We start from the raw sequence: 18,523 nt of genomic DNA, 5'->3' as shown, positions 1-18,523 counted from the left end.
ACATTACCAAGGGAGACAGGAAAGAATCTACATAGATGGAAAGATTTTCCGTCAAACTGCCATTGGAAGCAACAATCGGCCTACCAGGAGGATTCAACAAATTCTTGTGAACTTTAGGTAAATAATAAAAGGTAGGGATCACAGGACTCAAACACCTTAGGAACAAATATTCATCTGTGTTAAGCATGTTAACATTATGCCATTTTAAAATCATCTCATGATAGTTGGTCACACTCAAATTATACGTTTTTTCATTGATGATGGCATAGGTATTGATGTCTCCCAACAGACGAAGAGCCTCTATTTCATATTGAGAGGCTGTGAGTATAACAATGTTCCCTCCTTTATCCGTTATAAGTAGAATATTTGGAGTACATAATTGTGTGATGCGCGATTCTATGACATAATTTTATAGGATAGGCGCGGATGATACCGCTTTGGTGTTTGAATGCCCATCTAGGGCTTGATAAAATGCATCATAATTGACTGCAAACCAATGGTTTAGGCGTTTAAGTTGAATCATAAATGTTTCGTATTCGCCTGCATTACATGACTATTTCCTCCGTTCTAAGATGGCGACCAAACATTTGTTTGTACAGTCCTATGTTTATTTCAATGAATTGTATTTGATTGTGCATGTAATTTCCTTTTTAAATGGACGCGCGCCTCGGCTCTCTGCACAACTTGACGAAGCCCTAAGGTGAAACGCGTCGTTGCTGTTGGTTTCCTCATTAAATCTTTGTGAAACCTCCCCTGAGTGTGCTACCTTCCTTTTGGATTGATGTTCCTGGGATTTTGGAGCGTACATTTTGATTTCGGGCACACCCCCGAATTGGTGTGCACCCACTCGAGCAGTGCAACTGGCTGGTGTTTGTAGCTTCTGGATTCATTACCGGCTGCACCGAGTTTGCCTCGATAACCACGCATTGCCATATATCGAAGAACGCTGCGGTTGTCTACATGAACGGCCCCAATTGACGTTTCTTCGATTCTCCGGTAAGGCGCAGTGTGCGCATGTGAAAGACTTTGTTTCTTTTAAACACTGCGGGCTTAAAACTCAGAGTGAAGGGGACTATACAGCATTATTGTATGGTAGTCGCGGACGCACTACCTTCAATATGTTTTGCGAAGCAGAGAGACGAGAGGCGGAACAAGGAATGTTTAAAAATAGGAAAAAGCCTGATAGCTCACAAAAGGCTGGCGGAAGTAAAACCAATGGGGCCAACACATCTTTACAATCAAAACTGGTCTCACTAGAACGATTATATGAAAGAGAGATCAGGAAGTGGTGGGAGGCAACCTCACTACAGAACTATATTGAGGTTGACCGTGTCCCCAGAGGGTTACGCATATATACGATCCCGGCGTACGAAAATCCAGACCCCAAACTGCTAGATGCATGGGCTGAGCATACTGCCGCTTCATGCAAAGGGAGTCTGCAAATTCTAGTACGCTTTGCGTGGAGTGACCGCGAAAAGGCTTTGACACAGATCAAGGAAATTGAGGAGGATTTATTGAAAGAAGAAGACCAGGAAAGCCTGGGGGATAAACGTGAACAACTGAAAAAGCGTTTGAAAAAATATGAACAAAAAATCAAACAAAGAAAAGAAGAAAAATTTGAAAGGGACGAGAACGATTACCGACTGGGAAGAGTATTAACCTTCGCTAAGAAGTATGATAACACCCGAAGGCAAATAAAGAATAAGAAAAAAATGGGCGCCCCGACAACTGTCGAATCGGTAACATCAGAGTCCGATGCTAACCCCGATGACTTGGTGAGTGAAGATGGCAGTGAAGAGGCGTCCCCTTTTCAAGTGGAATACGAGATAATGCGCAACAACCAACTGGAGGGTGGAAGAGGAAAGCCCCCGGACAATCGAGGACAAAGAGGAAGACGCGGCGGGGGGGCCGTTGGAAGAAATCCTTTAAGTTCTCCTCCTGTGACTCGCAGCATGAAGAAGTTCTTCAAGAAAAAGAACTGATAAATATTCCAGTGCCTACCAATTCCCAGGACAAGTTAACCATCATTAACCTAACTGAGAAAGTGTTAACGAATGAAGAAAATTCTACACTTCAATTAGGTTTATCGTTCTGTCCTCAGAGAAATTTTGAATTTGCACAAACGCGCATTGACATTTTCAAATTTGTAAGAAAATTAAAACTATACAAATTTTTCAAACTCAAACCGCCTAGTGAGCGCCACAAAGCCACCCCTGTGATGGAGGATACTGAACTGTTTTGTAGCGAGCTGCAAGGCCTTAGAGCAGTGGAAGGCCTTCGTTTGGAAAATAGCACTATTGGTGATGGTGAGGTAACCAACACTCAAATGCTTGACAATTGGGATGTACAGCAAAAAGGTGGAGCCAGTGAATTCAAACCGGCCTCTACTTTTATGCCAATGATGGGTGCAGATGCAATTGACACGTTTTCTGATGCTGTGTTGAGGGATCTCACAAGATTGCGCACCACTTGTAAATATGCTTCCAATAAAGATAACAATTTTTCAAAGACACAGCAGCTTGCACTCACTACTCTTTGTGAAAATTCGGGATTGATAATCAAGCCCTCTGATAAAGGAGGGAACATTGTTATACTCACAGCCTCTCAATATGAAATAGAGGCTCTTCGTCTGTTGGGAGACATCAATACCTATGCCATCATCAATGAAAAAACGTATAATTTGAGTGTGACCAACTATCATGAGATGATTTTAAAATGGCATAATGTTAACATGCTTAACACAGATGAATATTTGTTCCTAAGGTGTTTGAGTCCTGTGATCCCTACCTTTTATTATTTACCTAAAGTTCACAAGAATTTGTTGAATCCTCCTGGTAGGCCGATTGTTGCTTCCAATGGCAGTTTGACGGAAAATCTTTCCATCTATGTAGATTCTTTCCTGTCTCCCTTGGCAATGTCCCTCAAATCGTATTTAAGAGATACTAAACATTTTCTTAATTGTGTTGAAGAAATTGTCTGGAAAGACTCATATTGCATGTTGGTGCTTGACATCGCCAGTCTATACACGTGTATAGTACATGGGGATGGTCTCAAGGCAATGGCGAGCTTCCTGGAGAAACGGCCCATAAGATTTTACGAGCATAATAAGATGCTGCTGGAATTTATGATGTTTAGCCTTAACAACAACATTTTCTTATTTGCTAAACAATTATACCAACAAATATCCGGTGTCGCGATGGGAGCCTGCTCCGCCCCCAGTTTCGCGAATCTCTTCGTGGGATGGTGGGAGGAGCAGGCGTCCTGGAGCGAAAAATATCCTGAGTGGGGCAGTCGTATAATCAGATGGTATCGTTATATAGACGATTTGTTCATCATACTAGACTGTTCACAAGAGGCTGCCAAAGGCTTTGTAGATGCCCTGAATGACAATGACATTAATCTGAAGTTTTCTGGTCAAATTAGCAACATGTCTGTGGATTATCTCGATCTCACTGTATACATAGACAATCAAGGATGTATACAGACGAAACTGTTTAGAAAAGAAACGGCGGGCAACTCCACATTGTTCGCCACAAGTAATCATCCCCGTCCATTGGTAGAGAGTATTCCTTATGGGGAGTTACTTAGAATACGGAGGAACAATTCCAATGAGGATGATTTCGAGAGAGCAGCTTTTGCGAGCATGCAGAGGTTTAAAACGAGGGGTTATAGTGACAGTGTGCTATGGAAGGCCTATGAGAGGGTTAAAAAGATGAAACGCAAAGATCTATTAAAACCAAAACAACAAGTTAAATCCAAAAATGGTGGTTTCCGACTTATAACCACCTACTCTCGAAATGCAGGCCAGATAAAGCAAATCCTGAGAAAGAATTGGAACATCTTATTATCGGATAATACAATCAAAGCAGACTTACCCCCTAATCCACTGATCACGTTTAGAAAAGCGAGATCATTAAAAAATCATCTGGTCTCTAGTCATTTTATAGCCCCTGAAAAAACCCCTAATCTACCTGTTCTTAAGGGTTTTTACCCTTGTGGCCGCTGCAAGGCATGCAGGTACAGTAAGCGGACGCTTACTTATAAAATACCTGGTGTCAGCATCCCTAAAAGGATTAACAAATTTCTAACATGCTCCACGCCATATGCTATTTACTGCTTAACATGTCCTTGTGGCCTCAATTATATTGGGAGCACTACGAACGCAGTAAAACTTAGGGTACTAGAGCATATGCGCGCGATTGCTAAAAAGGATGACACCTACCCAGTGGCCAGGCACTTTGCAAGATTGCACAACAGCAACAGGGATCTGTTAGCTTATACCTGCATAGACAGTGTGCCTTCAAGCATTAGAGGGGGGGACCGTCTACTTAGATTGAGACGTCTGGAATCCAGATATATTATTGACTTACAGACCAAGCATCCGCTAGGCCTTAATATGCATGAAGAATTAGCTGTTCATTTAGGTTGACCACTCTAGATGCACATAATTTTGTATTTCCTGTACTTTTCCTTGACTGTGATTTTATATGAATTGTTTTAAGTCTGATGACATTCTAATGAATTCAGGAACACATGCTTAATCTTGCAAGCCCATCCAGGGCGTTATAAGTAGAATATTTGGAGTACATAATTGTGTGATGCGCGATTCTATGACATAATTTTATAGGATAGGCGCGGATGATACCGCTTTGGTGTTTGAATGCCCATCTAGGGCTTGATAAAATGCATCATAATTGACTGCAAACCAATGGTTTAGGCGTTTAAGTTGAATCATAAATGTTTCGTATTCGCCTGCATTACATGACTATTTCCTCCGTTCTAAGATGGCGACCAAACATTTGTTTGTACAGTCCTATGTTTATTTCAATGAATTGTAATTGATTGTGCATGTAATTTCCTTTTTAAATGGACGCGCGCCTCGGCTCTCTGCACAACTTGACGAAGCCCTAAGGTGAAACGCGTCGTTGCTGTTGGTTTCCTCATTAAATCTTTGTGAAACCTCCCCTGAGTGTGCTACCTTCCTTTTGGATTGATGTTCCTGGGATTTTGGAGCATACATTTTGATTTCGGGCACACCCCCGAATTGGTGTGCACCCACTCGAGCAGTGCAACTGGCTGGTGTTTGTAGCTTCTATATATATATATATATATATAAATATATATACAGCCACTGTGATGTAGTTCAGAGCCCTGCCTCGCAGGTCGGTGCGGTGCATCTGTCCACACCATCAACTCTCCATCAGTCCCTTGCTGAATTGTCTGCAGCAGTGTTTCACCGTCGTCTACCAGTGTCGATCTGCGCTCTCATTCGACGTCCAGTGGGTATGCTGTGGTGTTGCTGATATGCTGACTCAGTAAATATGTTTGCAGCGGGCTCCAAATGTCCCTGGGGTATTAGGTAGGGGTAACTTCACAGAATGATATGTCTTGCGACCAGTCCCCTAGGTCTGCGATCCACACCCCATACAATGGACACCCGTCTCTTTGCCAGCAACAATACCACCAAGATGAAATGGCAGGTTGAGGGCAGTATCTCCAGTGTATCACAGTAAGCCGATCTTGGGGGTTCAATGCCGCAACCTCCGTCACCATATCTGGGAGCACCCGGCTCGCTTCCTGCCAATACTCAGCTTTAGGGGGCATTCCCACACGAGGTGCAGAAAATATGCCCCAGGCGCACCACATCTAGCACATCAGGAGTGCAAGCACAATTTGTGTGAGAAAAGTTTTGAGGAGATGTGGTAAATTCTGTGAATGTATTTAAAGGAAACACGTCAGAGCCTGCCACTGGGGCAGAGTGTTCCCATGGGGCTGCTAGGAGCTATTAGGGTGAAAAATACCACACAACCCTGGGGCACTGATAATCATGCCTATCTCACTGTTTTCAAAACTCATTTTATATAAAAGCTTTGCACAACACAGGAAGAAATATGAATAATGCACTCCTTCAATCCCACTGTTCCCTAGAGCATGTAAGAACACACTGTTATGGCATTATTTATTATCATTTATTTGTCTGGGAGCTAAAGCAATTGACAAAGCAACTAAGTCTTTGATTGTGCATTATTTAACATTCACAAAATATGACTCAACTTCAAAGTAACAATAGGTACAAACACAAACAGTGTAAACATGCATTTGGAAGAAGTTGAAAGTAATCTCCCTAAAAGTAATTAGCTGTTGGCTATTTTGTTTCCGTCTCTGCAGCAAAGGACTGTTATAGAGATCAGATACATTAAATTTATAAACATAACATTTTAAAGACAATCTTTGAAGACAGAAAACATATTTCCTAGGAAATTGAATTCATATTTACGTTAGCAAGTGGTTCACAAGCAAATACAGTACTTCTTTACCAATAAACGAAAATTATAATAATAATTTTATGTTATCACCATATGCTACAGTTAAGTGCCTATGAAGCAGACAAAAGCTGCTGCTCTGAAAAACAAGATCTGACAAAGCCAATAAGTGCGCTCTGCATATGAGTCCTGAACAAAACATTGAAAACAGTCTGCAGCAGTCAAAAACTGAAAAAATAATTACTTCCTGTATACATGCGTCAGTGAGATAAATAAATTTGTGATGATTCAGAGTATTTTTGAGTCATACAATAGTCCTGTATTCATTGTAATCTAGGGCACTCCATAGCCACTCCACTCCACTTGCCACTGTGTAGTTATAGTTAGGTCAGAGTGCTGTTAGGAAGAACACTTGTTTGTTTTGCTAATATCATGGTTACCGTTTGACGAATCTTCATGACATATTCCCTCCGAAAAAAAGTTTAGCTACCTCAGCACCTTCCTGGAACGTTTTGGGGTGATCCATCAAACAGAGGCTGACAAAAAGTGGCCCAAAAACACATTTTCCCAAATGCAAATTCTCATAGGAATTTTAGGAAATGTTGTAGAAAAAGTATCTGAACAGTATGACAACAAATTTGGCAGAAAGCTAGATCTTTACTCAGAAAGTGTTGTTTTTGTTATTTGATGTATATTATGGTTTAGAAGTTAGTGATATATTGATAGTTGCCCCAATGGGAGTCCCGCTAAGCTCCAGTGGTACTGCAAATTAAAAAAAATAGAGCGATCTAATTAGTCTACCCATCTTTTTATCCCATTGGCCATCTCGGTCCAGCGTGACCGGTCCTGAACCCACTGGACTGAGCAGAAACATCAACAGCAATGATGCAGCTGCCATTACAGGACACAGAGATTGGACAGACCTTGCGTCCAATCCTTTTGTGCGCATTGTCAAAAGGTGTGATCTGTGAGGGATTTCACTGAATATGATTAAAACCAGAGAAATTCTTTAAAACAAACAAAGGTTAATTTGAAGTTATAGTCAGGTAAGGTAATAAGATCTTACTTTACATTAAAATACCTAAGAAATTCCCTTATAAAAACAAATATCAAAGTAATGTTATAATTAGTTTAGGCACTATGGTTTTAGCTTACGTTAAAAAAAAACATAGAAATTCACTGAAAAAAACCTACGGTTAAATTGACTCTTAGGTTAGGTCTTGTATTGGTATATAGGGTCATTGTTACAGGGGTGTGGGTGGGCGGGGTTTGGGGGTTTACACCCCCCTAAATACATATATTTTCCGATAAGTAGTTGGGTACAAGTGGTTTCAGTCGGGTATGGTAAGGTGTCTCTCAGCTGTAACCAGAAATGTTTACATATACACAGACAAAAATGCACACACTCTCTGTTTTGAAAGTCTTAAAAAATATAGGTTATTTTGAAAAATCTTGTGTTTTCTCTAACTTACCAACCCTATCAATCTACATTCCTCTCCCTTTCCACCTCTCTACAAGCCGCTCTCATGCTCACTACTTGTTAAATAATTTATTTTAACATTAAATGCCCGTGTGATTGTTGAAAAACTTGAAGTTTAACCCCCATCAATCTCACTGACCCAGTTACGCCCCTGATGATATATATCCTACTGTTTAAAACAAAAAAACACTGAAATTCACTATAGTTTGCACTGTCTTAGTGCACTGATTATCAGCTCATATATTACATCACATATTAAATAACCTAATTGATGACATCACTGATGCTATCTCAAATGACATCATTGATAACCTCACTCATGACATCATCATCAGATTACTAAATCATTAAAAAAATAATGATAATCAGTAATGACTTGCGAATATGGACACTATACACTACTCTAGTACATAACAAGGTAAAACTAACATCAGCTCTGTCTCCTTTCTCTACTCCCAGATCCGCTGACTGGGAAGACCTGTCTGCTGAAGGCCATGCTGAACCTGAGGGATGGGAAGAATGACACCATTCCACTCCTGCTGGAGGTTGCTGAGAAGACCGACAACTTGGAAGACCTGGTGAACGCCTCGTACACGCATCCTAACTTCAGAGGTAAGAACGGTATGGTTAGAATGAACAGTATGCAAAAGGGAGATGAGGGCTATGTGCGTCAGGGATCACAAACTTACAATACGTCTACACTGATAGGGCACCTAACCTCCCGCCCGCCCAAGGAGGGAATATGCTGGAAGCAAGTACTGCCTTTGTTGTGATCTTAAGTGTCTAGCGGACAACAGGCATTATGGAATATTAGTGTGGCTTCACAGCATTGTTGGTGTTTAGGTCTATAGAATAATGAGGCGTTGTTTGACCGGCTGATCTGAGAGGTCAGTGTGTAGGCTGTTTTTTTGGCTGTTCGTGGACCTGTTTTGCAGCTAGATGGACTGATTTTAACTGTTGATTTCCTTCCAAAACACACCCACAATCGTTACAAGTGGAAAGCTGCCCTGATGTGCAAGAATGGGCCATTTTGTTTTAGCTGTCTTATTCACTATTGGAGGACACCTTTACTTTTGTGCTTGGGGCTATATTCTGTCCCACACTTACCTCGGCAGGTAGCTTCGCTTTTTGGACTTACGGATTGCATCACAGATTGGAGTCTGTTTTCTTATTGTTTGAATTGAATCCATACTACTGTGCGTGTGATTGATATGCTGCTGTCATGTATATTTTTTGTTTTATATGTGTTGAAGTGTTTTGGGGGCCCCTAAATACATTGATTTGAAATTGGCAATGGCATATACAATAGCACACGCTGCTTTCAAGGGACTGATGGGGGAACGTTTTTATGGGAGGGGTGTGCGGGATACAAGTACATGCCATGTTTGTTGAGAGGTGAGAAGTTTGGGAAATACCCAAACAATATAAATGTCATCATACCTCCAAAAAATGAAAGAAAAGTAATGCAAATCAGTGTGCGGTAGAATAGAAACATCTCCCATGGTCATTAACCCCTCCCACATTATCCTTCTTATTTCACCATCTAGAATGTTTATCCTTTCAATATAATTATTCAACTCTTTACTGAAGAATTTCCAGTTGTCTTCTTCAATATGTTCATTGAAAATAATATAAAAAAAGTCATAATCTTCTAAAAAACAGAACATCTCTCAAAGATGTTCATCAGACAAATATACTTCCGTTTCACTCTGGTTGCCATATTTTGCAATACGTTTTAAGACTGACTAATATCAATTGTTTAGCATAATATGTAAGGTTTAAAAACGAGAGAATCACCCTATATAATGTAATGATTAGATATGCTGCTCGTGAAGTGTATACACCGGGTGCCCGTTTATGTTTTTACCCCAAAAGAGAAGCACTATGAGTAAGAGAGGGCCTCACATTTACAGAAGAGCCCTTGTGACACCCAGTTTGCACCCATCATACATTCTTCATGGTACCGCACCTTTGTACTGCGCAGTAGTATACTGGCATTTATGTGGTATAGTACAGTCACATCCTGGTGCGACCTTTTCACTCTTTGGGTTCCCTTGAGCACACTGGCATATTTACTGGCAAGATCTTTCTGGCTGTATTGTTGGTGTTTCTGGTCTCTAATTTGTTTAATCTTAAATCTGTGATTGCTTATTAGCCATAAAGGAACCGCCTTAGGAAATTGTGGGGCATATTACCAACGATTAGCGATATTTATCGCTAACTAGGCTTAGCAACAAATTTTTTATCGCTAAGCATCGCCGGAGATTATCGCTGAGATAACGTGCTATTAGCAATGTTTATCTCCAAAGTGATACATTTTCTGGCGATAGCGTGAATGTCGCTGAGAATATAGCAATATTCACGCATTAGCGACAAAATGTTCTTAGCTATGTTATCCACCTCCCATTGGATAACATGGCTAAGAACTGGTCTGAGCAGGCGTTCGTTTTTGGAGATATTCGCGCTTAGCGCAAATATTTCCAACGCTACGCCTGCCTTGTTAATAGGCGATAGCGACGTTATCGACTGCTTTCAGTCGCTAACGGGTTAGGTACGCCCACTTTGCATGTCATTAGCGATAAACATCGCTGACATGCAAAGCGGGCCCCAAACCGCTCGCTATCGCCTAAAAGCTGTCGCTAACATCAGTTAGCGACAGCTTGCTAATAGGGCGATAGAATTATCGCCGCTTAGCGGCCGAAAACGTCCGCTAAATCGGCGATAATTGTCTATCGCCCCCCTTGGTAATATGCCCCTGTATTTCTTTTCTTGCCATTTTTGGCCCTGTTTGGTAAATGCATCCTAGTCCTTAGACTCAGTGGGGGTCTATTCCCTTCTAACCTCTTGGACCCCTAAGTCCCTGTTAAGGTCTTGTGAATTGCTTCTCAGCGATACACGGAATTCATCAGACTCTCCATGTGCTTGGTCTGGTCAGACATGGGGCAACAGCCCGGTGTGGAGGGAACAGGGCCAACATGATGTCTTTGTTAAGCCACAAAAAAAGTTTGCCTGCGACATCCTGGATCAACCTTAGTTTCTAAATTGAAGATTTGGGGAGGCCGAGGCAGAATCCATTGAATCCGTTAAGTAAAGACTAGATAAAGGGATTGACTATTGAAACCCTATGAGGCAATGAGGACAACTGTGCATGTCTTGCAGCACTCCCAGGTGACAGAAGCAGTTTTTGGATACTTACGCCGCGAGAAATGGGCGTGGTGCCATCAGCTAATACTTGGAAGCAACAGATATGGAACATGTTTGGTGGTACATTAAAGAATGCGAAAAGCAGAGGTTTGCAAACGACCAGAAGTCCTCGCATAACCAATGAAGGACTGATTTGCTTCCATCAGCTTCTAGATTTCATGAAGAAGTGAAATAAGGAACATGATCCGATTCATGCCAGATATGCAAATTTAGCATCCATTTTGGGGCATTATTTGGGTGTATTTTGTTAATTTACAGCTGCCCCAGAGCTTTTTGGTGTCAGTGTTTGAGCCGATTTGATCGTACCCACAGCACCCAGTTGAAGCATCCCCCAACCCGCTTCATTGGTCACACCACACCTGGCCCTCTACTTGGAGGCTGGACCATGGCAGCCCCAGCATTGCTCCTCGCCTTGCTTTAAGCTTATCCATGAAGCTTCTCTCTAGTTCTCCCTCTGCCCAAAAAGTCCTTTGCAGCTCCATGAAGGCTACAAGGCTTTAGCCATTACCTAATTTCTAATCCATTATGCACAGAAAGGCTCTGCTAAAAGTAACCTGCAGAGAAAACATCTGCATAAATGTTACACATAGGGAGGCTTTGATTGCAGTGAGTATTACCTGGTAGTGCTGAAAATATTATCTTAAAATGCCTCAAAAAACTTTGCAACGATGAAGAAGTTAAACTTTCACATTTTGCAAAGGGTAAAACTTGGGAGCTTCTTTGGCAAAAAATAAAATAAAATCTAACAATGTTTTGTAGAAGTAAAGGAAATATGGGATTGTTCGCTATTCCATGCTTCTCTTATGTATGCATGTGGATATTCGGCAGTGACACTGGGTCTCGCTGCTGTCCACATTAACCTGTCCGGCTCAGAGCCACACTGCAGGCTGAACCAGCCCCGCAGCCCGGATCCAATCCTGATCCCTGTGCTGAAGATGGGGCTCTTAAGGGTCCGATGTAGGTAAATCTTTTTTACCACTTCTTAAATACCGATACATACCGAATCGGTATTTAAGAAGTGGTAAAAAAGAGGAGGGGAGATGTAGGTATTTCAGATTCGGTAAATACCGAATCGTTAAGATTCGGTATTTACCGATTCTGTAAATACCGAATCGGTAATGCCCATTGATTCCTATGGGCATTGAAGCCCATAGGAATCAATGGGCATTACCGAATCGGTATTTACAGATTCGGTAAATACCGATTTCAGCAAGGGTGCAGGGGGTGTCACTTTGACACCCTCTGGCACCCGAAAAATAGGCATGTGCGCCATGTGGCACACAGACATGCACACCTGGATTCGGTATTTTACCACCCAATTGGATTGGGTGGTAAAATACTGATTCTTTAGGCCTGTGGCACTCTGACATGTGCCAGCTACATCTGCATTTACAGAATCGGTATTTTACCGAGTCTGTATTTACCGATTCGGTAATTTTACCGAATCGGTAATTACAGAATCGGTAAAATACCGATTCTGTAAATGCATGCCCTACATCTGAAAACCCTAATACCGGTCGGAAACGGCCAAAATAGGCCGTTTCCGACCGGTATTAGGGCTCCTACATCTGGCCCCTGGTGATGTCTGGATTCCGCCACCCGCGCGAGCCGTACAGTCCATTAGGCGATGATGCTTTTGAGATCCCATTTCCTGCTGAGACAGTGAGCAGAAGTAATTAAAAAGAGCCTTATTGACATGGTCTGGACTGGTGCCAGGTGGCCGTCAGCACGGGCCTGGCTGATGACTGAGAGCAAGAGACAGATGCAGACACTGTGCTGAGGGCGTCTTCTATTTATGCCTGTGTTTTGTGTTTTATAGCCTGCAGAAGACAGCGGGTGGGGCAACAGCGCCAGTTACAGTAAACATGGCAGAGCACAGCCCGGCAGACAGATATAGCTTCACAATTACAGAAAGTACGATAGGTAAAATCAGGGGAATTATGCTTATGAAAACCAAAAATTAGGATTTGCTTTATGTGAACATTATAAAAACAGTGACGATGGTGAACCTTTAGAAAGTACTTTGCTCTCAAACAAGATAGCTTTCAAGTATACTGAGAATAACATTATTTAACAATATCACCTCAAAGGATCGGTTTAAAAAAAATGTACGTAGTGTATGCAGGTGGTAGACACCATTTTGGACGCCATTTTGGGGGTTGGGGTTTGTCCTTTAATCACATATTTCCACCATTTGAAGGGTCTTGCAGCGCTTCCAGAATCTTGAGCCATTTTCTAACATCTTTGTGATTGTCATTGAGAGAATCGCGGTGGTGTGGTGTCATTGTGTCTGGTCAATGAAGTGTGATTAGTCCAATAATAATCTATTTATAATACGCTAAGAATGCATATTCTCGTAGACTTTGGTGTTTATGTTCTTCCTCTGGGGTACACAGGTGTTTATTTCCAGGCCAGATGACACTGTTCTGTGGAGTAGCATTGCTCGACAAATACATAGGGGCAGATTTACAAGCCCCTTGTGCCTCATTTACGCCGCCGTTGCGTCACTTTTGTGACACAGCGGCGTCGCAAATCCTGCTCCATGGTGCAGGGGTACTTACAACATGACGCATCTGGGAGATGCGTCACGTTGTAATGCCCTGCGCCACATGTAGGCGTTCCTGTGCAGGGGGGGGGGGGCGTTCCGGCGCAGGAACGCCTCCTAAAGGTGGCTGAGTGAAATCTTCAAGATTTCACTCAGTCACTTTTAGGCCCATGCTGCGTCACAACCCTGCGCCTGCCTGAAGCAGGCGTAAGGATTGACGCAGCATTAACTAGATAGGGCACCCAGAGCATTGCTGGAGCTGCGTCGCGCTTGCGACGCAACTCTAGCAATGCGTCACTTTTACGGCATAGATGCGTGACGCATCTTTCCCGTTTTTGCACCATGATGCGCCGCATTGTAAATGCGGCGAAACATGATGGCGGAGCTGTGGCGCACAATAACTGGCGCATCCCTGCTGATTTGCAGGGATGCGCCAGTTATTGTAATATGCCCCATAGTTTTATTACATAGTGTGAAGTGCATGCCAGTGTTGTATATTTGAAACAACATTTTCTGAAGGGTTCTTTTGTGGTGCATGTAGAGTGAGGACTGGAATGTTTGCAGACGCACAAATGCATTTGCACTTATTAACTAATTTACACATACACAATGCTAGCGTGGTATAGTGTTGCATTGTGAATGTGTACCAGAGGCAGGGAGCGGATATCCCATTGTGGGGACGTCCTAAAACTTTGAGTAAACACACAGAATTGTCATTTTATTGGTTCTGACAAACCAGAGCTGGATCCATTTCCACCATTTAAGTTCTAGTTCTCCTCTCTATGATGGACTTGGCATGCAGCAACCTTTGAGACATCATGAGAAGTTCTGATGTTGGTAGTGTTGCTTTTGGTAGTTGTTAGATCTGGGGCTCTCTAATTGGCAATGGTTATCACCTTTGTTCAAATAGGGACCCTTACTTCTAAGTTAGGATAAGGGGATTACATCCTTAATAACCCCTGCTCACCCCCTTGGTAGCTTGGCACGAGCAGACAGGCTTATCTCAGAAGCAGTGTGTTAAGTATTTGTGAATATACACAGTAATACAGTGAAAACACTACAGATGGACACAACACAGGTTTTATAAAAATAAGTATTCTTTATATAGACTTAACACAAGACCACAAACGACAAAAATCCACAATACTACACTTAAGATTACTTAAAAGATGATTAAAGTGTCTTAGTTCAAGTTGATGGTAAATGCGACAAAGTTCTCAACAAAGTACCTGAATGCGTAACGCAAAGTGAACAAAAGGCTCGCAAAAGGGGAGATGTGTCGGTTCCGTGACCCAGGGGAATGGTTGCGTCCTTCCTCAATGTTTGCGCATAGTAGGGGACTCGTCGTGAGCCTTACCGGTGTGGAGGTGATGCGTAAATTCTCGGTCTGCGGGCCCATTGCGGTGCGCAAGATGGCGCCTTGATGCGATGCGACCATCCGGTTGCGATGCAAGAAGATGGCGCTCTTGATGCGGCGATGCGATGACGCCCTGGCAGCCTTGCGACGACTCTGTACTTTGGAGCCGCGACAGGCCCTGCGACGCCACCTCTGGTGATGCGATGGCGACTCTCACAATGCCGTCATGTTTCTCCGGTGATGTGACAGCAGACAGCTTCGATGAACACATGCTTCCAGGGAGATGTGGCGAAGGCTCGCTTCTCCGGCATTGCGATGATTTCAGCTGCGGCAGCGACACGCTTCTTCTCGCTGCATCGTGCTTCCAGCTCCCAGCGGCACGCAAGTGACTGGAGTCAGAATTCCCAGCAAGGAAATTCAGGAGGGAGCTGGAGGTGAAGTCTTTTGTCCCTGAGACTTCAGCAGGAGGCAAGCACAGTTCAAGCCCTTGGAGAATATTCTGTAGATGAAAGTCCTTACAAAGTTCCTTCTTCTTTCCCTTGGCAATGAAGCAACCGCTGCAGGCCAACCCAGCAAACAGCACACTGGCAGAGGGGCAGTCCAAACTCCTGCAGCTTCCTTGGTTCTTCTCCTTGGCAGAAAGGTTTCTTGTTCCAGAAGTGATCTAATTTCTTGGGATAAGGTTTCCAATATTTATACCCCAAAATTCTTTGTTCTCTGAAGGCAGAGAGGCCTCTGTCTAGTTCAAACCAGTTCCTGAGCACTTTGTTTACATGACTCTCTTCTTCCTTTCACTGTGCAGGGCAGAGATATCAGCCGCCCCATAGGAGGTGGAGCCAGCACAGGGGTGGGAAGATACAGCTCTGGAGCACTCTGTTGACATGATTCCTCCTCTCCCTTCACAGTTCAGGGCAGAGACATCAGACAAGCCACAGGGAGTGGAGCCCGCATTGTAGAGGGAAGGCCCAGCCCAATTCAGGTCCCAGGTGTAACTCCTCCCTCCCATCTAGATGCAGATCTCTCTATTCACCACTGGGCTGCCCCAGCCTGTGTCCTGGACTTCCCCAGCCCTGTCATACACAAACCCAGAATAGAAATACACAACCCAGCAGAGGCAGGCTCAATTGGTTAGGCAAGCAAATACCTGTTTTCTAAAAGTGGTATTTGCAAACACAGAATACTAAAATAAACTTTACTAAAAGATGTACTTTATTATTCTGAGTTCAGGCATACTAAATTCGAATTTCTACCATGTTCCCTGAGTCAGTTAGGATTATAAGAATGTAATAATCTAATTGCCCATTCTAGCCTATGAGAACAGGTAGCCTTCAATAGTGAAACACGAAAATGGCTGTAATTCACTATTAGAACATGCTACACACATCAGAGTATGTCCTACCTTATACTTACAATGCACCCTGCCCTTGGGCCTTCCATAGGGGTGTCTAATATGAAGCAAAGGGAAGGTTTAGGGACTGGCAAGTGGGTGCACTTGGCCAAGTCGCCATGGCAGTGCTAGACTGCACACAGGCCTTGCAATGGCAGGCCCGAGACACACTTTACCAGCTGCTTCTGTGGGTGGCACAACCAGTGCTGCAAGCCCACCAGCAGCATTTGATTTACAAGACCTGGGCACACATGGTGCACTGTACTAGGAGCTGACAGATAAATCAAATAACCCAATCATGGAATCCAATTAGTATTATTATATTATTATTATATGAAATTTGTAACGCGCTCAGCTTACCCGGGGGCATCCCGGCGCGAGACAGAACCAAGGGAAGAGAATCAAGTCAAGCACTACTGTGGGAACAAATAGGTCTTTAAAAGTTTCCTAAACAGAAGTATCTTGGGCTCTGAACGGATCTTCAGGGGCAAGGAGTTCCACAGAGTAGCCACTTGCACTGAGAAAAGCCTGCCCCCAGTGCGAACTCTCCTTACTCTTGCTGACTGCAGCAGATGTTTTTGGTCTGAGCGCAAAAGACGTGTGGGTTTGTAAGGGCGGGCCATATTAAAAAGGATGGGGGGGGTATATCAATGTAACATGGGAAGCACTTGCACTGTGGCACTGATTAGCAGTGGCACAGTGCCCAAAGCATAAATCCAGCAAAAACATATCAGAACAGAGGAGGCAATCCGTCAAAATGGAAGGGAGACCCACGCCAATGATGTCAGGTCTAACAGTAGTATCTTCACAAGTTCAGGCCAACAGCGATGGAGAGCGGGCCGTTTACAAACAAGCTCCTTAACTCTTGCATCAAAGCGTTGGGTGGATCCAGGTGGAAAAAGTGCCACTTAGCCGAAGCAATGCGTCGGTTATTGAGATGTGGCAAAAATGCAGTGTGAGGTCCTGTTGAACCGACATAATGGATACCATCAATAGGCAGACCCTCCAGCTTTTCGCGATTTCGCGATTCGCAAAATTATCGCGAAATCAGCTGAGGACCGCAATGACCGCGATATTTACCTTTTGGGCCGCGAAAAATGTCTCCGGCATTCCACAAAATAAAATGGTGACATCTTATTGGCTGTAAGCGCACACGTCACTACGTGGCGCCATACAGCCGTAATTGCAGAGGCCTCGAGGGCCGGCGCCATAACTCCTTTGCAGCGCGACTGTGGTATACCCCAATCCGAGTTGCGGCTTGGAGCAAAATGAATATATGCACCCCTTGATTGAACGTGTGCGTGCCCCTGTAGAACACCCAGGGGAAAGCGTTCAATTATAAACAATTTTCAAAGTATGCGCTGCTAATAAAATGCTTCCATGCAGGGCCGCCGAGTAACTGGTTGCTACTATGCTGCAGTGCGCAGGGAATAAACATGAGTGGATGAGCTCATGATAATAAATTAAATGTTTTTCACGGCCACACGTCAGCCAGTCTTCTTGTTCTCACTTAAATTCGATGAGTATATTTACCATGGAGCTGGAACCCAGTCTCGAGGTGAGAGGTAGCTTTGACGTACGGGAAAAACTGCTCTGAACGTGGAAGCAGGTATTTTGTTCCTACACAAGAAAGAGAAGGCCAGCTTCTTGGTGCCTGCCACTGGGTACTTATGAGTGATTTTGATCGACCCCTTTTTTACGAAGGTGGCAATTCTGCCGTGCCGCTGTATAACCGCAGGAAGTAGAATTACGTGACAAGGGAGGACCAAACCGTAGATCCGGTAGATTAAATTATGTGGCTAGAAGGCATAAATTAAGGTACAGCATTTGGCACATTCTGTATCCGCAGTTCACTGTTTGGTTGTAAACACACGGCATTCAGCGTGGGCACAAGGCTGGTTAGATCTCATTTGCAATCGGCAAATGTAAGGTGACCAAATAAACTCTGCAAGTCGTCTGCCATTTCCAGGCACCTTATGTACAGTTGTGTTAGTAACTTTTAATCTGTTCGAGTCAGAGCCAATGTTTTGGTCGGGTTAGATATTTATAGAGCACAACTTTCTCCCCAAAAGTAGTCTTAACGCTGTAAAAGAAAAATCAAATGTCTAATGAGAAATAGAAGCCACAAAACCAAATAAAGATGCAAAAAAAAAAACATGTATTTAAAGCCATTATAAATTTGGGAAGGTTCGACTTTTGACACAGAGGGCAAGGAGTTCCACTGGAATGCTACAACCACAGAAAAAAGCGTGATCTCCCGAAGTTTTCCTTTTTTTTAACACTCTGG

General features: G+C 43.3%; 1 protein-coding gene across 5 annotated transcripts in view; it reads left to right on the top strand.

Moving 5' to 3' along the window:
- The window catches only part of LOC144822437 (transient receptor potential cation channel subfamily V member 1-like), a 238,168-nt gene that overhangs the window by 126,586 nt on the left and 93,059 nt on the right, over positions 1-18,523 (top strand). For all 5 annotated transcript variants that reach the window (XM_078679961.1, XM_078679957.1, XM_078679958.1 and 2 more), the window contains one exon: positions 8,203-8,355. In XM_078679961.1, the coding sequence (XP_078536087.1) occupies positions 8,203-8,355 (153 nt within the window). The remainder of the gene's footprint in view (positions 1-8,202; positions 8,356-18,523) is intronic.

This window comes from Lissotriton helveticus, chromosome 3_1 (assembly GCF_964261635.1).
Source record: "Lissotriton helveticus chromosome 3_1, aLisHel1.1, whole genome shotgun sequence".
NCBI classification, from domain to species: Eukaryota; Metazoa; Chordata; class Amphibia; order Caudata; family Salamandridae; genus Lissotriton; species Lissotriton helveticus.
Note: the sequence above shows the minus strand (reverse complement) of the source record. Positions and strands in the feature narration are given on the sequence as shown.